The sequence below is a fragment of the Podarcis filfolensis genome (assembly GCF_964270895.1).
Source record: "Podarcis filfolensis genome assembly, chromosome: 12".
Lineage (NCBI taxonomy): Eukaryota > Metazoa > Chordata > Lepidosauria > Squamata > Lacertidae > Podarcis > Podarcis filfolensis.
In genome coordinates this window covers 13,137,871-13,164,789 of record NC_139614.1, presented here as the reverse complement: position 1 = coordinate 13,164,789, position 26,919 = coordinate 13,137,871, and the positions used below count along the sequence as shown (strand labels likewise).

General features: G+C 42.3%; 1 protein-coding gene and 1 long non-coding RNA gene across 6 annotated transcripts in view; one reads left to right on the top strand and one right to left on the bottom strand.

Moving 5' to 3' along the window:
* The window catches only part of NEK11 (NIMA related kinase 11), a 78,941-nt gene that overhangs the window by 44,888 nt on the left and 7,134 nt on the right, over positions 1-26,919 (top strand). For all 4 annotated transcript variants that reach the window (XM_083578031.1, XM_083578029.1, XM_083578028.1 and 1 more), the window contains exons 12-14: positions 531-669; positions 17,121-17,269; positions 19,273-19,333. In XM_083578031.1, the coding sequence (XP_083434157.1) occupies positions 531-669; positions 17,121-17,269; positions 19,273-19,333 (349 nt within the window). The remainder of the gene's footprint in view (positions 1-530; positions 670-17,120; positions 17,270-19,272; positions 19,334-26,919) is intronic.
* Positions 7-26,772, bottom strand: LOC310745595. Of its 2 annotated transcripts, none has more exons than XR_014540201.1 (10): positions 26,082-26,772; positions 19,767-19,830; positions 18,350-18,520; positions 16,212-16,350; positions 11,856-12,030; positions 7,191-7,349; positions 5,176-5,263; positions 3,571-3,745; positions 1,258-1,854; positions 7-217 (listed from the first exon to the last, which is right to left on the bottom strand). It is a non-coding gene; the product is annotated as an uncharacterized lncRNA (long non-coding RNA). The 2 variants fall into 2 exon arrangements; XR_014540202.1 differs by lacking the exon at positions 7-217 and having other exon boundaries at positions 723-1,326; positions 1,724-1,854.

Genomic DNA, 26,919 nt, shown 5'->3' with positions numbered 1-26,919 from the left:
GTTTCTAGCCTTTGCTTAGATTTTCTAAAACCCAGACATCAGCTTCTACAGTGTTTTCTCTCCCTGTCTTCTCTACTTATCCTTAGCTCTCTGTGACTAGGGCTTTTTCCCCAGCTGAAACTCACCAGAATTTAGTTCTAGGAGCTCTCAGGTGGGTGCCATTGCCATTCTAAGAAAACAAGGGAGGTGTTCATGGCGAGTTCTGGCATCTCTCTTTCTAGAAAAATAGCAATGTCTCTGACTCACAAAAAGTCAATAGAGGCTGGATATTGAAATAAGATTCCAATTAATGTAGCCCCCATACTTAAAACTATCCCAAACTGGTGAAAATGTGCAACTTCAATTGATAGTGCTGCAAAATATATATACAGAAAGCTGGCACTAACCCCAGCCTGCTGCCAGTACCCTGTTCATACACATGCATATATAATAATAATAATTACAAAAAAATATGAGAATTCCAGTTGTTACTCCATTCAGAATATGTTTCATTGTGACCACTTATGATTTACTGTCTCTTTTCAAATAAGGAACCTGATGAACAGACAGCAGAGCATCTGATTAAATCTCAGCCAGTCACTACGTTGAACTATCTGTCCATAGGATGTGAGGATCAAAGTGACAGTGATGCGACAGGCAGACTCTGTATGTCTGATCCTGTGGAGCGCGGTAAGAGATTGATATTATATGCTGTGTTAATTCCTCATCTAGTTAAAGCTAGATGAGACATAAGATGTTTCGGTCGGGGGCAGGGAGTCTGTTTAGTCTTTTAAATAGGTTGGAAAATCAAAACTTGATTTTAAAGTGATCACAAACTGTATGCATTTTCTCTGTACAATGATGTATGTTACCTTTGCATCCTCCATTTAAGAGAGTCCATAAGAGATCAATATGACAGAAATTGCAACTGTTCAGAGGAGACAGCCTAGGAAAATTGACCAGTGCGTTAAGTATCTAATGCTTATATTGCCAGAAATTCTTTGGTTTGGGCCAAACTGTAAAGCATAGGAGACGTTTTGCATGGCTTCATCAAGGTTATGGCATGTTCCTGGTTAAACACTATACCAGTCAACCAGAAGAAAGTTCCATGATAATGTTTATGAATCAGTCACAATTTACATTAACTGTATTAAAGCACTTAACTTGAACAGCAAGTTCCATCAGTAAAGGAGCTGCATGCTTGAGCATCCTCTCTCTTTATAAAAGTCTACTTATGTGCGTGACAGGGTCACTTCAGACTGTATGTAGTTCTCTTACCTGGAAAAGTTTTCCATGCAGGTAAATTTTAAGATTTAAAGTAAGCCTCAGTATCAGCCCGTGGGGTTTCTGAATAAAATGTAACACATTTTTGTATTATTACAGCAGAATTGTAAGGATTAGGTTGGCTGGTTTAAATTCATATAGTTTTATTTATTTTTCTTGATTACATGCTCTTTGTACTGAGGATTTCATTGTTTGTTCTAGTCTGTGTAGAGATGATTAACTGTGATTTTAATATTGGGTTCATCTAATAGCTTTATAATGCTATTGATATTTTAGTTTAAGCCACCTAAAATCTGCAAGATATAACTGAACAACAAACAGAATAAATCCCTTTATTTTGAAGCTGCATTTCTTGATCCATGTGACAGGTATTAGCCTTCAGCTCCTGCAGAAGCTGGGCATCTGTGTTCCAAAAGCAGCTGTTTCCCAGTAAGAGAAAATGAATAGCTAAAATACCTACCTGTCAAGGCTGAGAAGCTGTTGGATTCAGGGCTGTGATTTTATAACCATGCTCTATTTTTTTTTTTAAAACTGATGGCACAATGAGCAGCAATGTACTCTGCAGCCACGATGGGTATTTTCTCAAAAGACCTGATATTTAAATTGAATTTCCATGAGCTGTTGATTCAGTAAATAACTGCGTGGTGTAACACCCAGGATGTTAACATGGTTGGTACTACTTAGATTAAGTCAAAAGAAAATGCTTCATTAAATGACAGTTTCTTAACTGAAGAAATGTATGAGAAGTCTGCCATTAACAGCAGCAGAGACCACTAATTCAAAATTCAGATGTGCTACCTCTTCCGTTTCTTAATTTGGTCTCTGAATTTTTCTTCTCCGCCTCATTGTTTTTTGCTTTTGTTCCAAGATACATTTTTATACATTTTTTTAACTGAGAACTGTGTCACAAAATTGGGAATGGTGTGTTCTGATCTGAGTATGAGTCTGGGAAGTGTGAATCAAGTTGGGTCACTTAAAAATGTGAACCATAGCAAATTCTGGAGCATCCCTAGGAAGGATATTGGCTTCTGCTGCCAGCCAGAGGAACAGAGGCTGCTTTAATTTTGGATTTTAATTTGTTGTAAATCATCATGGACCTCATTTAATCAAAATGTAAGATATAAATCTCACATAAATGCGCACACAATTAATAAGATAACGTAAACAGTTCTGGGATGGGAAGAGGTACATGATAGTTGATCTCAGTAGTGCTGATTGTGGGCCGTGCAGATCAGTACGAAACTTAAAGGGTACTTGCACATTTTGCTTCAAACTTTTTTTGTAAGAGGACTAGAGACTTACTGTGGTTGTTTTTTTGAAATAAAAGCTCCATGAAAGCCTTTTGTGGGTGCTGGGTTGGCGACCACCATTACAGCGTATTAAAAACAAGCATGGCTTAAAATGTTAATCAGGTAGCTTTTATCTAGAGCCGATAGAAACTTCCATTGCTCATTTGCATGGAATATAATATATTCATTGGGCTGTACCTGCCTAGGAAAAGCAATGCATCAGGAATACATAGTGTATTCTCTATCTGTGGGCACCTCTCTACCCTACACATACACAGAGAGAGAGACTTTTTAGTGCATACACGTACAGCTTAATATTGACTAGTAGGACTTTAAAATCTGCTGGATTCACTATCTTTAAAGAGAAGGCAAATACGTGTGACACTTTAAGCCAAGCATCGCCAGCCAACTTGTTCTTTTACAGTATCAAGAGAGAAAATCTGTGTGGGAGGAAGTTGCATTCTAGAAACTATGTCCAGGCAGGAGAGTGTGTAAAATGAAAATCAGGAAACAAAAGAGATGGATATGGAATGCAAATTGTGACTGTTTAGAACATAAGAGAAGGCGTATATAAGAGTGGAATCAGAACAGCAGGGCAAATTGGTCGCTCTTACATAAGGCGGTGACCATTTCACGCAGGGTTCCCTTCTTGGCCTCCTGTGTGCGTTGGTGGGGCATGCAAAGTGTGCCCTGCCCAGTTATACCCCATCTTGCTCTGCTCCGCCCCAGTTCTGCCATCATCCAGGTCCAAAAGGACCTGCACATCAGCTATCGTGCATCAATTGGACAAGCCTAAAATGTTCACCACGTGTATCTCTTCTATCACGTTATAATATATAGGCCTAATAGGCTTCTTTTTTTCCACTCATCTCCCGGTGTATTTGAAAGTTTAGCTGCATGGTCTAGAGACATCAACACAGAGGTCTTAAAACTCCCTGTGAGGGTTTTCATTTATCATTGTGATCAGTGCTTGAAAGATACAGAATTAATGGGCAGTTCAGAGTGGTGTGTTACTCACATTTGTCACATTGCGTTCAGGCTTCAACCCAGTATCCGGTATCCTTGTTCCTCCCCAGGTCCATCGCCCCAAGCTGAACTGGGTAGTTAATCAACAAATACATGACTTCTAAGTGCTTGTTCTTAAGTTTAAAATTATAATGCTGATCTTTAACTTTTCCCTTGAAAATGTGCATCTGTCAAACAAGGAGATTTAAATAAAAGGAGATTTAAAACAAAGCTGTATGACTAATTTGTGAGTTTTGCTAAAGAAATAAAATTTATATTTGAACTGAACTAATCTCCCTTTCACATTGTTATCACTTGGGCCTAAAAACCGGTTTCCTGGGTGTTTATTGATGGCTCTCTAATCTCATTGCCTAACCCTCACATTAATCCACACCCCAGTCATTTGCATTTAGCCCTCCATAGCGTTCTGTCTTGTTCCCAAGCACCCTCCTATACAAGGCATATCTACACCTATCTACATATTATAGCCACAATTTTTTTGTGAATGAACACTATATATTCATTCAGATTGGCATTTGTTGGGTCTTACTAATTTCCCCCAAATAGGCACAGCAATACTGATACTAATTGTGTCCATTGCAAGAGCAGTACAATCATCTCCAGTAAATCCCCAGAATGCTACTTCCATGAACACATGTGTAAAATACAGATCTCTTCAGTTTATCCATAGACTGTCCTTGAGTGAAGTCTACTCATCACCCTGGGTTTCATAGAACCCTTCTAGTATGGTTCAAAATTAGAAAGAATATTTTTTTAAATAATGGAATGCCACTGGCTTCTGCTTCTCATAAAGTGTCCTGACTAATCCTAGAGAATCCTAATCCTAGCATGGCTGAGAAGCAAGGAGATCCAGCTAAGCTGAAGGAGAGGTCTTGCTCCTCCAGGCACCAGCAGCCTTGAAGAGAGAGGCATGGAACAAAATACTTGACTGTGAAACCATCTTCCCAGCAAAAAGACTGCACTGGTGGAGCAGCCTCCTAGGCAGAGGACTGAACAAAGTAGAGACTGAGAGGGCCCAGTTACAAGAAAAAGACTTTCTGGCAAGTGTTAGCCCTAACATAAAGGGTGATACAAGGCTGAATGGGAGGAAAATTAAATGTTAATTAACTCAAGGGTAGATTTGCTTTATCTGAGATACTAGTGTAGAATAAACTGAACGGATGATGCTAATTTTTAATGTATTGGTGTATTATACTGAAGATATGAATTTTAATTATGATGGATTTTATGGATACCGTAAATTCACATTATATTCTATTAAAGAGATAAGGCTGTCTATATGGAGAAGATGAGAGATTTTTTTGCAAAGGCCTTTGGTTATGTGCAATAAAGTTCATTCACAAGATTAATATATGCTTATGGAAAATCTGAATGTTTAAAAAATGAAGAAGCAGGTTTATATTAGCTGTGGATGGTTTCATTCCTTACTGCACCACCCAGAATAATTATGGAGATTTATTCTTTTCACATAAGAAGGGAGAGAACTGCTGAACAATCTGAGGCTCCTGAGACTGAAACTGAGGCAAAGCATGACTGCAGAATCCAGCTGCTCAGCTATCTATTGTTAAGCAAGACTGCTTTGCGACTGCCAGCTCACCTTGACATGCTGTCATTTCTTTCCGTTTTTCTCCGGTAGCTTTGTGCAGAAAGGCAGCATCCTGGCTCAGCAAAGAGTTTGGAACTCACTTAAAAAGAAAGCAAAATGAGCTTTTAGTTCTCTGGAAGCATCCTTCGCAGGCATGAGAGAACAGGAAGTTAGTTATGACAAAGCATGGCTGGTTTTCTTTCAGCAATGGCCACCATGCTCAGGGAAGGACCCATTTTGGGGGCGAAGAAAACCTTGAGGTGTCTAGAAATGGCTGAAATAAGGCCCTTAGCTGTTCACTGTGAGGTAACTGTTTGAAACTGGCTGGCCTGAAGGCGTTTTGCTGCCTGAGGTGGGGCAGCACATAGTAATAATAATATAATAATAATTTATTATTTATACCCCCTGCCCATCTGGCTGAGTTTCCCCAGCCACTCTGGGCGGCTTCCAATCAAGTGTTAAAAACAATACAGCATTAAATATTAAAAACTTCCCTAAACAGGGCTGCCTTCAGATGTTTTTTAAAGAGAAGATAGCTGCTTATTTCCTTCACATCTGAAGGGAGGGCGTTCCACAGGGCGGGCGCCACTACCAAGAAGGCCCTCTGTCTGATTCCCTGTAACCTCACTTCTCGCAATGAGGGAACCGCCAGAAGGCCCTCAGAGCTGGTCCTCAGTGTCCGGGCTGAACGATGGGGGTGGAGACACTTCTTCAGGTATCCTGGGCCGAGGCTGTTTAGGGCTTTAAAGGTCAGCACCAACACTTTGAATTGTGCTCAGAAACGTACTGAGAGCCAATGAAGATCAGGTGTTATGTGGTCCTGGTGGCCACTCCCAGTCACCAGTCTAGCTGCCGCATTCTGGATTAGTTGTAGTTTCCGGGTCACCTTCAAAGGTAGCCCCACCCAGAGCGCATTGCAGTAGTCCAAGCGGGAGATAACTAGAGCATGCACCACTCTGGCAAGACAGTCCGCAGGCAGGTAGGGTCTCAGCCTGCGTACCAGGTGGAGCTGGTAGACAGCCACCCTGGACACAGAATTAACCTGCACCTCCATGGACAGCTGTGAGTCCAAAATGACTCCCAGGCTGCACACCTGGTCCTTCAGGGGCACAGTTACCCCATTCAGGACCAGGGAGTCCCCCACACCTGCCCGCCCCCTGTCCCCCAGAAACAGTACTGTCTCGTCAGGATTCAACCTTAATCTGTTAGCCACCATCCATCCTCCAACCGCCTCCAGACACTCATAGCGTCCATTCACAATAGTGCCAAGAGGCCGGTCAACTTATTTTGGCACCTGAGGCAGAAAATCCCACAAGTGCCTCTCGCCTTCCCTGTCAGTAAAAACATCTGCCTTTTATGGATTGTTTTGTATGTTGAACACTACCCAGAGAATGTTAGTTATTGGGCAGCTAATAAAATGCAGTAAATAAACAAAACAATTGCTACCCTTTCTACGTGTAGGATCCTACATTAGTGTGGCAGTCTGCTAAGAAAAAGCCTGTTCATGAGCAGCTGTTTGTACATAGGCTTTTTCTTTGCTACTACAAGGAGATCTAGAACAAATGCAGCCTGCCGCCCAGTACTTATAGTTCCTCTTTCATAAAAGTAAAGTAGTGGAGGCTATATTTCTTTTGACATTGAATCTGTATCTTTAGGAGGATGAAACTGAAATTATTGGGGAGGGGGGGTTAGTAGATATGGAGGGGACTATATTAGCATTGCACTTGATTATGTGCTGCTCTGCTGGTAGTAATAACTTAAAATGAAATAATCTGCTAGGTTGAAGTTCTGGACTAATCAGACAGTATCTAATCACTTCAGTTTTTCAACACAATGACTCAGTGGGGGGAAATGGATTTTGCGATGAAAATATAAAACTATGTACTCTTACGTTTTGCGCAATGGGCTGGTTTATATTCATATCAATTTCACAGCTGAAAAGACATTGTAAACGAGAGGTGCAATTAAAAATATATTTATAAGCTGTGCATGCAAATACACATAGTCCCTGTATAATCTTTATTTACCAGATTCTGCTGGAGGGCATTCTTGATAGGGAAGATGCCTCTTTCTGCAAGGATCAGGCCATGTCCTCTGAAGTCTTTGGCCTTCTTTCCAGGGGGAGAAGTCTTCCCTCTTTCCAGACCAACCCTGCCTGCCATCAGTGACAGCCGGGTCTTTCTTCTCTGAAAAAAAACAACAACAAAACTCATCTGTAACATTTCCAATGTGTGTTCTGTGTCACTTTGTGAGATTGGTGACCTTTTTCCTTTCCAGTTTGGCCACACTGGGCCTCAGGGGCGCCACAGCTATAATATAGAATGGAAGGCAAGTGATGATGGGAGGCCTCCAAATTTTGGCATCACACAGGGTGCCAATGAAATTTGAGACCTCAAATTGACTTGTCCTAAGGGGGAGCCATGTCCTATATCCATGGTCTGATGGGCCCAGATAACCTAACCCTGCTGTCTCGCCCATCTCTCATGTGGTCTGTGAAGGGATGAGTCCCCTATTTTCTGTGGTTTATACTGGGGTTTATACTAGAGGAAATCCCACAAGTTCATGTGCTGGACTAAGGTGTTTATTCCCATTGGATAAGGTATTTTGGCAGAACGGTCTTCTGCCAAAAGATCACACACGGGAAAGTACAAAGTTAGCAGGGCCAGAAATCCCCATGGGGGCAAGTCTGTGGCGGACCGGAGTCTGCAAGATATCTGCAAAATTTACCCATGCTTGCAGATATTTACATAAATGCAATGTTCAAACTATAGTGAGAACAGAGGGGGCACGACTCCTATATCTTTTATGGTCAGTCACATTACCTGCAGTTATTAGAAGGCTTCAAGGCACCCATGATTCTAAAATTGAGGTGAGTTGGGGATTCGGCTTGTGGATTTCATTAAGGGCTTCGCCCACCATCCCCCTCACCATTTCAGCACTGCATAAATATACTTGCTTCCTTTCACAAGCTTTTAGGAATTGTGCCAGGTTCTTTGCCAGATTATTGTTTTCTCATTTCATCTCATTTCTTTTCAACTTTTAAAGAAGTTTCGTCTCTCCCCTTTGTCAGTCACTGAGCTTTAGTACCTTAAACTCTCATCCCACTTTTCTCTTCTGTTATTGCTTTATACTCTACCGGTTACAACATTCAAAATTCATTTCCTTAATAAATACATTGCAATATGTTGCATCTGACAAGCCTCTGAGTTTATTATAAGACCAAAATAGCCAAGCACATTACAATAATTGCATATATCATTTCCATATTTCCAATGCTAATTTTGTATGAATGTTTCACTGTGGATTTCAGTCAAAAAAGTTTCAGCTCAGCTGGGGCATTTTGCTAGGTATTTAAAAGGTTATGTGTACAGGCCCACAGAAAACTAATTTAAATATTTTTGCATATTGTTAATTAGACAATTATATGCAAATTTTGCCCGGCAGAGGAAAACCCTGGTTCTTACTGTCAGGGATTTCCTGGGATCGCTACACTGTATGTAGATGGGACTCTCTGCCCTACCTACAATTTGTTGCTAAAAGCTTTTGCTTATCTACATGTTAAAGCCAAAATAAGTGTTCTCCAGCATTCAGCATTACTTCTGCCTCCCCATCACACACACATTCTCCTTCTCCATCCCATCCAGTTCATGTCATATACAGCTAAACCCCTTGTCAATTTCAGTATAGTGCTGTCCACACTTGATACCCAGCAACCACAAATCAGCATAAATCACACTTTAACTGATTCTCACCCAAATCATCCCCAAATTCTTTGCTTAATGCACACCTCACCTCCACACAGACCCAAATCAACCTTCAATAAGCTTATTTCGAATTATCTATCCAGTCAAAATTATATAACCTGAACCCTGCTGTTTGAAAGTCCAGGTTTACCATAAATGTCGCACAGAGGTCAGAAGTGGGTTTATAGAAATATAAACAGTTATACAATCTCCTGGAAGGAAGCTACAGCAGGAACACAGTAGGTCTGTGTAGGGCAAGCATGGGATTGTGCTGTTATCAACTTTTTTTCCTGTAGATCAGCCAGTAATTCAGGTAAAGGCAGTTTCTCATAATTCCAAGGATGAGAAACTATGAGATGAAATTGTTTAATATACACTTTACTGCTACTTCTCCTTTTGACCTGCAATACTCTATTGAGAGATGCTTGTTCGGATAATACGGTTAGTCTATGAAGAATGGAATGCAAAAGCTTGGGTAACAAAAACATTGTTTTCAGAAGCTTTTATTGTAATTTTTTCTAAAACATTTGCTGATTGACTGTGCTTAACTTCTGACACTGATGATTGGTGAAACCGATATTCATATTTATTTAAACTAGAGCAGTCAAGCCCCATGGCCCTCTTCATTTATTTTCATGATAGTGCTTTTGAAAAATCATTCCCATGAAAGCAGGTGCAGGAAAAACATTCCAGCACAGTTGATCTTTGTGTAAATGATTCAGTTTCTTACTTCCTTTCCCATTGAGATAGCTAGTCATAAAATGGCACTACCGGTATTCCAAGACCAGATCTGTCTACCATTCTTGGGAGAAGTTGCAAACATAGAAGACAGACAAAGGTTTTGAAGATAGTTGGAAGTCTGAAAGAGGTGCTGCTTCCCATGATATACATACATGATTCCTTGGCTCCCCTCTTTTTTTACATTACAATTTATTTACGGCTATTAGCCCATAAAATATGTACAAACATAAAAACACAGGGACATAAAAACAGATATATCCGACAACAGAAGGTGAACACCACGATGCAAGGGTGGGTCATTGAGCAGAGCCAAGTGACAGCTTGGGGCCAGGAGAGCTCCAAGGGACGGATCACAGAAAAGGAAAACTGAAGACGAACTCCGACATGCACTCTCATCATAACAGTCCGATTAGTTTTGATGTTGTTGTTGTTTTTTGGTGGTTTTTGAGTGTGAGATAACCGCATTCAGAAATCTCGCCACCTGCAGAGTTACAGAAGGATCTGTATCCTGCAAAAGCAGTGCGGCGTGTGACTCAACAGGCCTGCCAACCAAGCGCAGTAAAGCAGGACCCAGGAATTTAGCCCTGGCTATGCTATGTAGGGGACAGTTGAACATTATATGTGAAAGAGATTCAACAGTTTCCCCGTCACACACGCATAGCGGAGACACCAGACCCTTGGAAAATCTGTGGTTCAGCAGGTTCGATGGAAATTGGCTCCCCTCTTGCCACTGAAGACAAATGTTGCCCATTTCTAAACTGCCTGTAAAACCAGTTTGCTAGAAGCAACAGTGGAATGAGGGAACACACCATGAGCTTTCAGATCTTAAACTTCTGAAAAAGCTATCATCTCTCTGGGACCTGTCTGCAGCACCATCATGGATGACTCTGGGGTTGCGGCGCTCATCTCGCTTTACTGGCTGAGGGAGCCGCCGTTTTGTCTGCAGACAGCTTCCAGGCATGGCAAAGCCGCTTCTGGTGAACCAGAGCAGCGCACGGAAACGCCGTTTACCTTCCCGCCAGAGCGGTACCTATTTATCTACTTGCACTTTGATGTGCTTTCGAACTGCTAGGTGGGCAGGAGCAGGGACTGAGCAACGGGAGCTCACCCTGTCATGGGGATTCGAATCGCCGACCTTCTGATTGGCAAGCCCTAGGCTCTGTGGTTTAGACCACAGCGCCACCCGCGTCCATGGGCAAATCTGAATTGATGTCTGATTTCTCTCAATTTCTCATTTGCCACTCTTTAAAGTTCAGTTTCCCAGTCTATAAGTGCAGTTTTCCACATTTCCACATCAGTTTGCAATTTTAAAAAAAAGTTCTCATGAATACTCGTCAGCATTGTAGTGCAAATTGCTCATTGAAATATAGTTTGCCTAAGATACACAATTTTGAAAAGCAATTTTCCCCAGTATAATGCATTTGGTATGTTGCTGTTTTTACTAATGTACACATTTTTATGCATACTCTCTCCTTATAAATGCAGTTTCATACACATTATTTGTCTGGAGAACTATGCAAGATTTGGAGTCGTGGGGATTTCAAAGGATGGATGTGTTTCAGTTCATGCATTGTTTCAGGAAGTGTTAATTAGGTAGGGCAGAGCTTTCCAAATAGTGTGTCATGACACTGTGTGTCGGATGCAGTGTGTAGGTGTGTCGCGTGAATGCTCCCCGTGCTCCTCCCAGGGCAGGAAAGAGGTTAGTTTAACTTTTGATTTGCTAGTAAAACTGAGTTACTGTGTCATAAAATGATGCATGTCTAAAAAGGGTGTCACCAACATGAAAAGTTTGGAAAGCTCTGAGGTAGGGTTTACCTTTAAATATGAACTGATTGAATCTCCCCCCCTCCCATAGTAATAATACTTCACCTTTTCTAAATTCCCTGAGTCTTCTTTTGCTGTTCCAAGTGAAGATCAAGATGCTGCTCAGCTATTTGCCATCTAATCTGCCTGTTTCATTTTCTTGCTCCTGTCCAGAGGCACTGAGTTTTGCCCGACACTGGGAGGGCTCATCATGTGCGTGTGGGGGTCACATGTGTGACACACATGTGATGTCACACGTGTTGAGAGGAGGCTATGAGGCTCCCCAAGAGTGGGGGGGGGCTCAGCCCTGTCCTCACATACTTCGGGGGGGGGGTCCGAGGTGTCCTCAGCCGCATAGGGTTAGTGTCCATGGTCCTGTCCCTGACTTGCCTTTCCTCTAATTACCTCTCCTTTTGGTGTGCTGCGTTCTGAAGTTTGGATTATGCCTCCAGCTGCCGTGACGGTGCCATCATTGGGAATTGCTGAGTTTTTCTCCCATTGGTATTGAAGGTCACCAGGTTTGGTTAGATCAATATTTAGAAGAACATCACATTCGTTAGTGATGCCTAACGTATGCCATCTGTAAACAATTCAGAAAGACATCATTCAGTTTAAAAGTCAACATGCAGACACAGACAGTATTTCACATACTTGGTGCCAGATTTTGAAAACTGTCCCACTGCTTCAGTCGGAGGGGTTGCAAAACTCATAATGAACATGACGTGCATTGAATGAATTCCATTCTCTAATTTGAACTCATTCACTGTACAATTCAGCAAATGCTGTCCAGATTCTGTTTATCCAGGTACAACACTCCTATTCATGGCGACTCTTCCAGGAACTCTTAACTGAAAGAAGACAAATGACTTCTCATTGGTGTAATTATTAGCGGGTAGCCTTTGCACAGCCCATTCAAAGCATCTCATGTAACATTTCCTTGGTAATATTGCAGAGTAGCATCATTTTTAAGACTAGAAACTCAGTATATTCAATTTAAAAGGAAGGATTGTTGCTCATTTATACGGATTCCCTTCTGAATAAATGCATTTGGAAGCAGACATAAGGAAACAATCGAGACTCTGTTAACTGCATTATCATATGTTTTTATAAGTATACTAACGGTGCATTCCTAGCCACAATTTCATTATTTATCAATTTATTTGATTTCTGGGAAATGGTCTTAAGACATCTGAAATCATTTTATGTCTGAAAATTAGGAGTAGTAGCCTTTACCAGTAACTAGAATAGTAGGTATTGAACAAAACAAATAGGCCTGATTTGCATGCTATGGTAAGCCAAACTTAAATGTTGTAAGACACTCGTATTTTGCTGCATCAGACCAACGTTGCTACCCTTCCAGAATTCTGTTATTCAAATAGTCTTCCCATTTCAACCCAATCCAAAAGAACTGTGTGGCGAGTTATGGGTGGGCAAGCAACTTCTTCAAAATCATTCTCATTACAACAATTAGCAGTCAGAATCCTGCCATTTCCTTTGTCTGTTTGAAGAACTGAGCAGATCCCCAAAGTAAGCATAGGATTTAGAAAGCCTACGCTTATGTACAGGTGGTGCTGTGGTCTAAACCACAGAGCCTAGGGCTTGCTGATCAGAAGGTCGGCGGTTCGAATCCCCGCGACGGGGTGAGCTCCCGTTGCTTGGTCTCTGCTCCTGCCAACCTAGCAGTTCGAAAGCACGTCAAAGTGCAAGTAGATAAATAGGTACTGCTCCGGCGGGAAGGTAAATGGCATTTCCATGTGCTGCTCTGGTTCGCCAGAAGCGGCTTTGTCATGCCCAAAAGCTGTCTGCAGACAAACGCCGGCTCCCTCAGCCAGTAAAGCAAGATGAGCACTGCAACCACAGAGTCATCCGCGACTGGACCTAACGGTCAGGGGTCCCTTTACCTTTACGCTTATGTTCAAGTTGGTTTTTAAGGGTATGCATGCACAGCTTTTGCTAGGTAGCTGCTGGATCCTGTGCTTCTTAGAGGGCAACTTTTCAAGTAACTGTTGTGCCATGCATAAAAGAACGTTTACACAGGTGATCGCCAAGTGCCCTTTGCCATCATTGTTCTCTTTAGAATGTTCTCTTTCCTTCCCCCTTAAGCACTTCTGAAGATAAAAAACTTATATATGTAGTCTTCTGCTCTATTTCTTATGTGCCTCTCTTATTGTTTTAGGAAAAGCAGCACTCTTAACTTGTTTACTTCTGCTTTGGAAAGCTATAGTAGATAAGGAAATTAATAATACTTCCCCAGGGTGACACTACTTGAACACATTTTCTTAGCTTTACCTAGAGACTTTAATCATAAATCTTTGTGTTACTGAAACAAATAATGGGATGAACACAATAGGGATAACTGTGCACGTTGTGGCATAATTTATTCTTTATTGGCAATTAGCTTTCTTATAATTTGTTGATTTTGCCAATTCACAGTCACAGCTGAATGTTTGACCCCAAAATAAGTGGAAGACTGCTGCATAAATGGCATGGGCATGGCCTCATTACTTCATTAGTAGCTGGAGCAACTTGATTTTTATGTGATTTAAAGATATGTCCAGAGATGGTAACAATTACATTTTGAATATTGAAATTGCTGAAGTTTGTAATTATCTGATTTGTTAGTATATTTGTCCTGGTCATGATGCTCAGCTATACAGTATTCTGAATCAAGAGTAATTTCTCCCAGAAGTTCTTATTTGGCTTGGGATCTGAAATATGCCCTGTCACTATTCAGCAGTGGGCCCTAAGACAGCTGTTTGGGCACATATTCAGGATTTATTCATGTCAATCTCTTACTGTTGTTAGACCACTCATTGATTGCTATGAGACTACACGAACTATGAAGTCAGCTGTCATGTAATGTTAACCTCATTCATGCTTAAACGCAAGTAAACTTAAATTACTGTGAACTGTGTAACTACATTACTTGACGAAGCACCCTTTTGTCTGATGAACATCTTCATTGTTTCATTCTTGGGTTTTGTGAAATTATGTGCTCCCATCATCCAGCTCTAAAGTCCTTTCTTGTCCAAAGGGGTGTTTCTTTTGGGTTTGAATTTCAAGTTGTGCACTACCACGGTTGGTAGGTGCAAGACAGGTGAAAACATACCATAATTCCCAGAGATGAATGCAATTATGTGTATGTTACGGCACCATCAGCACATGTCAGGGCTGGTTCAGCTGCAAGTCCGCACAGAAACTCAGTAAAGTTGACCCTTTATTCAAGGAAACAGAATACAAACAGAGAACCTGTAAATGCAAAAAAAAAAATATTGCAAGAAAAATATTGTTCTTCCCTTTTCTGTCCATTATTAACTTGCTAACTTGTAGCAAAACTCTGTCCTCATGTGGTCACCTTATTCCATTGTGCTTTGTTTCTTTAAAATAAATGAACTGAGGCTGCAATCCTGAACACACTGACTAGGGAGTAAGGCCCAGCAGGTCTTACTTCTGAGTAAGCATGCTTACGATTGCAATGTCACTCAGTGCCGCATAAATGCAGGCGAAATGTAGAATGCTGCATTAATGCACTAATTAATGAGCTCCAGGGATGGAGCAAATTAAAACTATTTTTCAACGACTGTTTAACTCACGAAGGGGAAACTGCAGTAGATATAAAAGATGATGCTACCTAGGAAAGGCAGCTGGAAACTTGGCAAGCCCACGTTTAGAGGTTTCATTTTTCATTGCTTTTTCTGCAGAGTTTCAATTCTTGCAGAATGAATCAGCCTATAAAGTGTTGGGCAGAAACCTCAGTATTCATTATGTGCTAGGTACATTTGCTATTGTTTCTTCATGAGAACAACACTTTTATCATCAAGTTAATGTTAAGGAGGACTCTTTGAGTTTCCCCCATTGCAGTTCCAATCAGGAGTGCTTCTAGACTTGAATGGGCTGTCCAAGCAAAGGGCCAGTAACTTCAGAATTCTTCTGCAGATTTACCACTGTGAGCCCCCCCCCATTTACAACCTCCCACAACATGGAAACACAGTGGTGTTCTAGGACAACATGGGGAATTTAACCACCTAGTAGCACTGGAGGAGGGATGCGGGTGGCGCTGTGGGTTAACCTAGGACTTGCCAATCAGAAGGTTGGCAGTTCGAATCCCCGCGACGGGGTGAGCTCCCGTTGCTCGGTCCCTGCTCCTGCCAACCTAGCAGTTCGAAAGCACATCAAAGTGCAAATAGATAAATAGGGACCGCTCCAGCGGGAAGGTAAACGGTGTTTCTGTGTGCTGCTCTGGTTCGCCAGAAGCGGCTTAGTCATGCTGGCCACATGACCCGGAAGCTGTATGCCGGCTCCCTTCGCCAATAAAGCGAGATGAGTGGCGCAACCCCAGAGTCGGCCACGACTGGACCTAATGGTCAGGGGTCCCTTTACCTTTACCTAGCACTGAAGGAACAGGGGTGTGCGGGGAGCACACCACCCCCAGTGGCACAATCTCGGTGGGGTGCCAGCACGGCTACTCCCCCCGTTCTGGGCGCCATGCCCCTGCAGGCAGCGTGCCACGCCCCTGGGATGTGTGCCAGCCACACCCCCGCCTGCTTTCCACCCCCGCCGGAGCTTGAAGCCCCACCACTGCCTAGTAGCCACCTGCTGCTAAATCAAAACTAAGCTAGGGAATGCAGGGGGAGAAGGTGGACCCAATCCAGTGAAGGCAAGAGCACTCAGGGACCCTTTGCAGTTGCCTGAGTATGCTGAGGGCATGATTCCCCAAAAATGCATTGTTTGCTGTAATAAAATAATGCAACTTTCTCTTACCGCTCATTTTCCCTGAATAAGGGATCCTTGCTGTGATCTTGTTACGTGCAGGTGGATCACCCAGCTAAGCTGAGCAGCTGCAATGCAACACTCCGCTGGGTATGCCATGTCTGATTGCAGACAGAGGTCAGAAACATACCTAAAAGAAAAGACAGATCTTCAGGCACCACAGGGCACAGAACACGCTTTGCTGTGTAAAGTCTTGCTGCAAGGAAATAATTTCAGGATGATTGCATGGCAACCACATTTTTAGCATGGGGTTTTATTTATGTCACTGGACACGTGCGATGTAAAAACTCATATTCCTCCTCAACAGGAGGGTGAGCTGACTGTAACATATCTCACCACGCTGATCACCAGGGTTCATTTGACTGATAGGGCTGGCTAGGCATATGTCCATGTACATCCATCTCGACGTTGCATGCTTTGTGGAAGAGGATGGCCATCTCATATAGAGTTCCAGGGTATTTGACAGCTGCTAGAACAGGGGTTGGCAAGGTTTACCTCGCCTGGGCCGGTTCACTCCAGCGGAGTTCCCTCTGTGAGCCGGATTGCGAGTGAGCGAGCGTGCAAGTGATTTCTGGCATCTGCGCAGACGTGAATTCCGGTGCCGCAGAAGCGAGTCACTGTGCCAGTTTAGCGCAATGCGCAGGCACTTGCCTAGCGGGTGACACAGTTCAGGGGCAGCTTGTGGGCCGGTTAAATGACGGCCGTGGGCCACTTGTGGCCCATGGGCCTTAGGTTGCAGACCCCTGTGCTAGAACCTCCATGCAAGTTCATATATTCCTCCTACATTATAAATTTCTCACCAGAGAGTTTGACTCATCTGTATGGGTTTTTTAAAGTGATATTTTAAATAAATTTTGATAATGATTTTTAAGTTCATTTATTGTTTCTATTTTGTTACAGAGATCCCAGAAGATCCAGTCATTGCAGAAGAGTATTATAATGATGCATTCGATTCATGCTCAGAAACAAGTGAGGAGGAGGAGGAGGAGGAGGACATAGAAGTTGAAGAGATGGTCACATCACAGACTGTGTGTCAAACAAATCGGCAGGTATACACTTTCTTTTCAGCTGCCCGTTGAACATAGACTGTTAAGACAGCACTAAGTAAGCATGCAGTGGTACCTTGGTGTAAGAACAGCTTAGTTTATGAACAACTTGGATTCAAGAACACTGCAAACCCGGAAGTAGGTGTTTTGGTTTGTGAACTTTGCCTTGGAAGCAGAACATGTTCCACTTCCTGTCGAGTGTGTTCCATTTGTAAATTGAGTCCCCTGCTGCTATGGGAAAGCATGCCTTGGTTTAAGAATGCTTTGGTTTAAGAACAGACTTCCGGAACGGATTAAGTTCGTAAACCAAGGTACCACTGTTTTGAAAACTCCCTGATGTAGGCTGCAACATACAAATGGTTCCTCACTTTTATTACTGCAACTTGTATTCCCTCCCCCTTCCTAATCCAAACTTTTCCTTTGATTTCCATGTAGAATGTAAAGGTATTATATAATCACGAGTGGCAGTTAATTGTGCTTTGAACAGGATTGGCTGTGATTCAGTATTTCCAAAGGCATCCAATATAAAATAGAATTTTGAACAATGCAGAGTTAAATTCGGGACTGGCAGTCAGACTGGGGCAGAGTGACATTTTGTCAAGCCTTCACGGTTCACATTTTGTCATGTCTTTGTGGTTCACATTTCTGTGACAAGAAAAATTAGGGGAGAAATGGATGTGGTTTTATTGACACCTCTGCCAGAATTTGATTCTACTGTTTGTGCCTGTTAGTTTTCCACCCAGTGCACACACATAAATTTCTCTTGTCATTAATGGATGAAGCAACTATACAATCAGGCGAGAGCTATACAACCCTGGCACATTCGCATCTAGCACCTTATCAATAAAACAAGACAGTCTCATCAGCTTTCCCTTATGTCAGCGTATTTGATCTTTTCCTTCTTCTAAATCTCCATTCTTCACCATCAAACAAACCCTTGTTTTCAGCTTTGTAAACTGAAAACACTGCAGCCTGGGCCAAAAATGATCACCAGTGATGAGACAGGCTAGATGCTACTATCGGGGGGGGGGGGGGATTAAAGTTTTCTCTCCATACAATCACAATTTAGAAGTGGCTGCTTACCCAGAATTGGGTGAAAGGGTGCTGAAACAAAAGTCTCTGGTCTTCCTTGAGATTGCTTATCTTTCTTTCATTCCCTTGGTTCATCCTTTGGAGGCTGAATCTGTTCAAATCTGTCTCTGTGATGGTGGCCCCTGACCCTCACAGTATGTTAAGCACTGGTTTCTCCTTGAACTGGATAGACAATGTTAATAGCAGCAGGGCAGAGCAAGGTTTATGGGTGAACATAGAAATAATATTGGTGCAGAAAGACCATATTAACTACCTAGAGCAGCCAAACAATGCTTATCTAACCCCTGAGCAGAATGAATATCCGCTGTGCATATCTAGGAGGCATAGTTCTTCTGTACCAATGGTAAAAAGGTAAAGGGATCCCTGACCATTAGGTCCAGTCGTGACCAACTCTGGGGTTGTGGCGCTCCTCTTGCTTTATTGGCCGAGGCAGCCAGCGTACAGCTTCCAGGTCATGTGGCCAGCATGACTAAGCCGCTTCTGGCGAACCAGAGCAGCGCACGGAAACGCTGTTTACCTTCCCGCTGGAGTGGTACCAATTTTCTGCTTGCACTTTGACGTGCTTTCGAACTGCTAGGTTGGCAGGAGTAGGGACCGAGCAACGGGAGCTCACCCTGTCATGGGGATTCGAACTGCCGACCTTCTGATCGGCAAGTTCTAGGCTCTGTGGTTTAACCCACAGCACCACCCGCGTCCCCTGTACCAATGGACTGGGACTCAAAACAAATTTGTTGGCGTAGACCATATTCTCCTTCTCTCTCACAGGACCGGCAAAAGATTTAAAACAGTGGTGTACAGTGATTTCTGATGATTGTAACATTTGCCTCTTAGCATTTCTCTCTCTCTCTAACAAATACTGCTCATATGGTGATGTTCCCAAGCCCAAGGTCTCTTTGTTTTCCTTCCGACTACAGGATAGTGATGTTGAAGCAATGGTCAGATACATGGAGAACATCCTAAACACCAGCTGTCTAGGTAAGATGATGTGCCCTCAATTTAGGAACAGTTTGATAACAATACTGAACATTGAATTGATTTTTCTTTCTCTCCACGACACTCAGAAGACCCATAAAAACAAATGGTGCTTCTTCTGTCAACCTTTACAGACCACACAAAAGTGTCTTTCCTTTGAAAGAAAAGCTCATTTCCAATAACTTCAGCTCCAAAACTAGCACTGGAATCTTTTTGAGTCTGCAAGCTTAACAGAAAGAATACTGCTCATAAGGAATATTTCATTTCAGACTAGTATTATTATGAATTTCTTTTATTTGTTTCATTTTTTTTTTTGTTTTTCTATATTTAGTATGTGGTGCACAACAACAAAGTTAAAAATGTGACATTAGAAACCATTAAAAAAAGAATAATTAGATTCATGGGTAGGAAAAACTTGATTAAAATAAAAATTTACCATTTATCTTTCATCACATTAAGGTCATACTCAATTGATTCCAATGGATATTAGCATATGTTGCCTTGAAAGAAAAAAAACATTAAAGTCAATTCATTTGGAATTAATTTGGGATTGGATACGATCCATCTCACTCTTTTAATATATCACATTTCCCCATAGACAAGTTTGTAACAAGTGTAGATTTAAATGTGCAGGACTTAACTCCTAAATTCCTGCCTATGTTGTTTAGCTGTGTGTTTAGTCACTGTATATTTTTACTTTATATATTTATATTATTTTACTGTATACATATTACTTAATGTATTTACTTAATAAATTGACTGCAGTCCATGAAAACTTATGCCATAATAATTGTGTTAATTTTTTAACTCATGATTAGCAAATCTCGTTGTTGCTTTTGCTGCAAGAAACTGGCATAGCTATCCCTCTGGAAGCTGCATGGTTCAGTTCCTCTAGATATGCTGGCAATTGCCTATATTCCATTAGGGATTATTGCTGTGATGTCAATGGCCTTATTAACACATGCTCCATTTTATCCTCATAGATAGGTTTATGGAGTATGAACCAAGGCCAGATAAGGGCTCCTTTTATACTGAGTAGAACCTACTTCTACATGCAATGATGAAACAAAGCTATAGGAAACCTGTGGCATCAGATGATCTGCAGTAGGTTTCCAAGGAGCATGTAAACAAACCAACATGCTTGTTGGACCTGTCCCCAGTCTCCACTTGTGTATCCAAAGCTGTGAACACAGCCTTCACTTGTACAACTTGTATGCACAGAGGCATTGTCTAGAACTTTGGTTGAATGTATAAAGGTTGGGGATGCAGCCAACATGGACATTAATCCCACTCTTCCATGCCAATGCAGTCATATCACTAGACAGGATGCCTAAATTAGCTACAAAAAGCTATTTCCTCACTGAAAGTACATGAGTAGGGTTGCCGTATTTCGAAAAGTAAAAACCAGGACCCCCCAAAAGCTGTTGAGCTTTTCCTTTTTTTTTTACAAGAAACCCACAATTTTTCAATTGACTTGCCTAAGATCCAGGACAAATCGCCACCTTTCAGAAATTCTCCCCGGACGTCATGAGGCCACCAACCTGCAGAAGCACCTCAGGCCTGGGGCTGATCGGTGCTTAGATGTGACTTCTGGGAAACAGAAACATGCCACATTCGGTTCTATGATGAAAGAGAAATGGGATATACATGTAAGGGCAGGAGGAAATCATGAGTCTAGTTTAGTAGCATTGGCCCTTGAGTGGGCTTTTCTAGCTCCAACATGCTATCCACCCAGTGCTATTTTTCTAGAAAAAGAGGTGCTGGAACCATGAATGCCTGCCTTGTTCTCTTATAACAGCAGTGGCACCCACCTGAGAGGTGCTGGAACTCAGTTCCGACTGAGAAAAAGCCCTAATACCTCCTCAGATGGTACTTAAGTTTCTTGTTGTTTAGTTGTGTCCGACTCTTCATGACCCCATGGACCAGAGCACGCCAGGCACTCCTGTCTTCCACTGCCTCCTGCAGTTTGGTCAAACATATGTTGGAAGCTTCGAGAACACTGTCCAGCCATCTCGTCCTCTGTCGTCCCCTTCTCCTTGTGCCCTCAATCTTTCCCAACATCAGGGTCTTTTCCAGGGAGTCTTCTCTTCTCATGAGGTGGCCAAAGTATTGGAGCCTCAGCTTCATGATCTGTCCTTCCAGTGAGCACTCAGGGCTGATTTCCTTAAGAATGGAGAGGTTTGATCTTCTTGCAGTCCATGGGACTCTCAAGAGTCTCCTCCAGCACCATAATTCAAAAGCATCAATTCTTCGGTGATCAGCCTTCTTTATGGTCCAGCTCTCACTTCCATACATCACTACTGGGAAAACCATGGCTTTAACTATACGGACCTTTGTCGGCAAGGTGATGTCTCTGCTTTTTAAGATTCTGTCTAGGTTTGTCATCGCTTTTCTCCCAAGAAGCAGGCGTCTTTTAATTTCGTGACTGCTGTCACCATCTGCAGTGATCATGGAGCCCAAGAAAGTAAAATCTCTCACTGCCTCTATTTCTTCCCCTTCTATTTGCCAGGAGGCGATGGGACCAGTGACCATGATCTTACTTAAGTTTCTAAGCAAACTCAAATCCACTTCTGCCCAGGCTTAGAAGTGGAGTTAAACCGAGCATGTTCTTTTCTTCTTTTCTGATCCAGCTGATGTGTACACATTTGCTTTGCACATTTGGAGGGTGGAATTTTTTGTGTGCAGTTGGGAGTTTTGTAAATGCAAAGGCTCCAGAGCTATCAGGAATAGGAAGTAGGCAAGAGGGAGATATTAAACAAGTAGATAAACAAACTAAGTAAAATGAGCGAGAAGCCACCTTGGAAATTAAGGGGTATATAAATCAATACTTTAATAATTAAGTATGCTGGTTTAATTTGCTTTCTATTTTTATGGAAATCCCAATTTCTTTTATTTTCAATTGGTTTGGGGGGTTTTTTTGGATAATGAAAAAGAAATGTGTCCATTTCCAATTTGCCACTAATTTGCATACAATCCCATGGGAGTTAAATCATTCGGATACAAAATGAGAAAGCTGCAAAAGGTGCTTGTAGCCATTTAACACCAACTGAGTATATTGTCCACTTCATTATATAACTTAATTAAATAAGAGATTACAGCTTTAGGCCTGCAATGTAGACACTGCATCATCAGGAGCCAAGAAAAGATGTGATACCAACAGAAGAAACTGGAGTGGTTTTTTGGTAGCCATGTGTTAAATATATTTGCCAGTGTATCTCCCTGAACACTGGATCATAGTCTAGTTAGAACAGGGGTAGCTGTTGTCGTGTCCAGGAGTGACCCAAGACATTTTGGCACCTGAAGCGAACCACAAAATGGCATCCCTCTCCCTGCCAGGGAATAAGGGCTGGGTGAATATCTAAATCAGGAACAAGGCAGGGAGGGAAGAAAGATCTAGATCAGCACTGCTGCCCCTGTAGATCCTGCTGCCTGAGGCAGTTCCTTCACATTGCCCTATGGGTGGACCGGCCCTGGTGGTGTGATCCAGATGTTGTTGGCCAACAGTCTGGGATTATTGGAGTATACTCAACATCTGGAGCGCATGACATTATTTAACCGTGGGCTGGAGTGTCAGACTAGGACAAGAGCAAGCCAGGTTCAAATTATTGCTTAGCCATGAAGCTCTCTGGGTGACTGGGCCAGTCACTCACAGCCTGATCTCCCACACAGGGTTGTTAGGAGGAAAAGATGGAGGGGAGGGAAGAGCTCATTGGAGGATAGGCAGGATATGAATAAACAATACCAATGTAGAATCCAGGGATATCTTGTTTTCTGAACAATGTGTTTGTGACATAGTGGGGAGTGCTAAGACCAATCAATGCTCCTTCATGCAGATCTGTATCCTTTCTCTAAAATACTTTAAAGCAGTGTTCCCCAACCTTGGGCCTCCAGCTGTTTTTGGACTACAACTCCCATCATCCCTCGCTAGCAAGACCAGTGGTCAAGGATGATGGGAATTGTAGTCCAAAAACAGCTGGAGGCCCAAGGTTGGGGAACACTGCTTTAAAGCATTTTCATTACGATCTTTCTACATAGTTAAAAAGCCTATCTTGCTTTAGATGTCATATTATTGGTCAGACAGCATCTCTCTCTCAAAATACCATTTCCAGAACTTCTGGACTTTTGTACGTAAAAGTTAAAGCATTCTACTTGCCAGTGAGAATCACAGCCTCCAATTAAAGCGCAAACATAGTCCTTTTTGGCTACAAATTTTTGATATGCCAGCAACCTGTACACATGGTGAGCCATCACACATATTAAATATGTAGTTATTTTCTGACACGACAGTTTGTGACATTGGACCGGTGCTTAAGTTTACCATGCCATGTGCTAAACTTTGATTTTCTAGTGTTAAACCCCCATCCTGGCCCTCCCGCACTTCATTTATGATTTATCCGTGTATTAGCTGATAAGAACAGCCTTCAAACAAAAGGAACATTGCATTTGGTGTGTGGGAGGCTTAAATGGTGTGCCTGCGCTGTTTTGTGTCATGTGCGTAAAGCAGTTGGTGGAATTTAAAAAGATCAATGTTCAGTTCATTAACATTAATGAATGCTAATGTTCATTAAACATTTATGGATTGCAAGTTGCAAAACGATGCAATGTAGCTATAATGAATGGTCCAATGCGACTGTTTTTGTATCTTCTACAGTGCTCAAGTTATGTAACAATGGGATGTAATGCTTTGTGTAGAAGCTTATCTTGTCCCCACTAATTTTACTATACAAACATTTTCAAAAGTGATCTTGCAAGCAGAGCACAGAGGCAATGCACAATGAAGGTGATCCATTTTATAGTCACATAATGTCTCCACGCGAGTATAAATTTACATGAATTGGAAAGAGTTTTGCAGTATTAAGCAAGAACTATTTTTGGCCTTCATTTTGCTGATGAAACATCTCGAGCTGATCAAAAACGTTTTGTTGTCCCCAGCGTTCTTTGAGAACAAATCTGTGCTACCCAAAGTGTACTTCTGAAGAAATGTTGCTGTTGAATCAGCTTTTGAATCTATGCAGGAAAGAGCTCACAGATTTAGCTGCCAGCAGTTACTATAAAAGCAGTATTAACACACCAGCAATACAGCAGCCTCATGTGGTTAGAAAGTTATGACGCTTGGGACGATGTCCGGGGCTAGGTTCAGTGTCTAGGGGATATTCTTCTTTTATTGAGTTCTGGCGCCTGCCTCCACCCAGGAAACCTGGGACTCCAGTTTGGATGTCTAAACAGCAGTCATTCAACAACACACACTCCTAGGATATATGTTCCAGCAAAAAGGCTGCAACAGCAACTGGGGTGGCATTGCAATAAGGAATTCCAACCAGCAGAAAACAGACGTGAAGCTCCTCCAGCTCCAAGCCAATAGGAAGCACTAAGCCAAGCCCAAGATACTTGGGTAGCCCTATGCTTCCCCTCCTAGGTATGTTTTTGCCAAATAGTGATTCAGAAAGTAAAGTTAAGGGACCCCTGACCATTAGGTCCAGTCGTGACCGACTCTGGGGTTGTGGCGCTCATCTCGCTTTATTGGCCGAGGGAGCCGGCGTACAGCTTCCGGGTCATGTGGCCAGCATGACTAAGCCGCTTCTGGCGAACCAGAGCAGCACACAGAAACGCCGTTTATCTTCCTGCCAGAACGGTACCTATTTATCTACGTGCACTTTTGATGTGCTTTCAAACTGCTAGGTGGGCAGGAGCAGGGGCCGAACAACGGGAGTTCACCACGTTGCGGGGATTCGAACCGCCGACCTTCTGATCGGCAAGTCCTAGGCTCTGTGCTTTAACCCACTATGCCACCCGCGTCCCTGATTCAGAAAATAAAGCCTAGCAATTCCATGTTTTGAGCATTCAGTAGGAGAGTGTTAAAGGTAAAGGTATAGGGACCCCTGACAATTAGGTCCAGCCGCGGACAACTCTGGGGTTGCAGCACTTTAGTGGCCAAGGGAGCCAGCGTACAGCTTCCGGGTCATGTGGCCAGCATGACTAAGCCGCTTCTGGCGAAACCAGAGCAGTGCACGGAAACTCCATTTACCTTCCCGCTGGAGCGGTCCCTATTTATCTACTTGCACTTTGACGTGCTTTCGAACTGCTAGGTGGGCAGGAGCAGGGACCGAACAGTGGGAGTTCACCACGTCGCGGGGATTCGAAGTTCAAATTTCCCTCCCCTTCACCAAGAGAAAAGTGATTCCAGTCTTTCCCTGTTGTCCAGAGGTTACTTCTACTTAAGGGCAAACCAGCATCCAGCAGCACTCTTGCCAAGGCTATAGCTAACTGTCAAGATGGCAAAAGTGGCCCAGGCAGCCTTCTGTTTGTTAATATATTCCAACAGTTGCAGCAAAACATGTGCAACTCTATCCAACATGCAAAAGGATGTGGCATGCAAGGCTCAGGTGTTACGTTTTCTCTGCACTTTCTGCTTCCACTATGTGGTGGAGTGTATTCTTTTCTCTACAGCTTGACAAAGCATTCCTGCCTAGAGGGGAGATGGGACTAGAAAGGCGAGCACATGTGTGACAGTCTCTATTTCTGATGTTTATGTTTTATAAAATAATGCTACAATATGACAAAAGGGGGGCAGGGGTTAAGGAAGAGCTGCAGAAACTAATCAGGGTCTATGAACAGAGCGCAACCCATCTCTGCTTGTAGAAATCCGTTCCAAGACTTCACACGTAACCCATCTCTGTAAAGCTTCATAACAATGAATGAGCTGGTTTCTAACTTTATAAACTGAGCTAAATTATTTGTTCAAGATACATACGTTACTGGAGAGGGCAATAATGTTGCAATCAGGAACAGGTTTTCTTGATCCAATAGCCAGCATGAAGGCAAAAACCTAATAAAAAAAATGGGTTATTTAGTCCAACTTTCCAGAAAAGCTGAGAAGGATGCCTTTAATAACATATCACGTTAAAGGAATCTGAAGTATTATAGGGGTAAAAATACATTGCTAGAATAAGAGTGTGCAGACTACGCAGATCACAGCGACACATCCTGCAAATAGATATTCTTTATATTTTGCCATTAAGTTAAGACATCATGTCCATGGTGGACTAAAACAACAACAACATGTAGCTTAAGGTTGGTTTTGATCTGTATTTGGACTCTTAAGCATACACACATATGCCTTTAAAGGTAGTCTGTGATGGGAAGATTAAGTTTAACCTTTTAACTGGTCAAAGGTATTTGTTTACTTGTAGCATAGCTGCTTTTCCCACACTCCTCATGCACCAGTGGAATTTCACCAATCTTTGTAGTTTCTAGAAAAATCCTCTGACTGCTACTTCTCCAGCTGTGCTTTCAATATTTGATGAAATTTGAAAAGCTGAAAAATAAAATAATAATAAAAACCCAAATTTGCTTCTTTGTGCAGTTTCTCCTACTGTTATAGGAGTTCCCCCCACAAAAACATCTTTTACAAGACATGTTGTAGATCTGGCATGTGCTATCATACTGAAACCGTCGCTGTCCCTGCTGAGCCAAGTTGCCTTAATGTGTATTTAATAAGCTAATTCGTCTTTAATCAAGGCAGTGCTTCCCTGTGACAAAGGTGAATTGCTAGCCTTTTCTTGATTGTCCTTGAATAGCGCTATGGATCT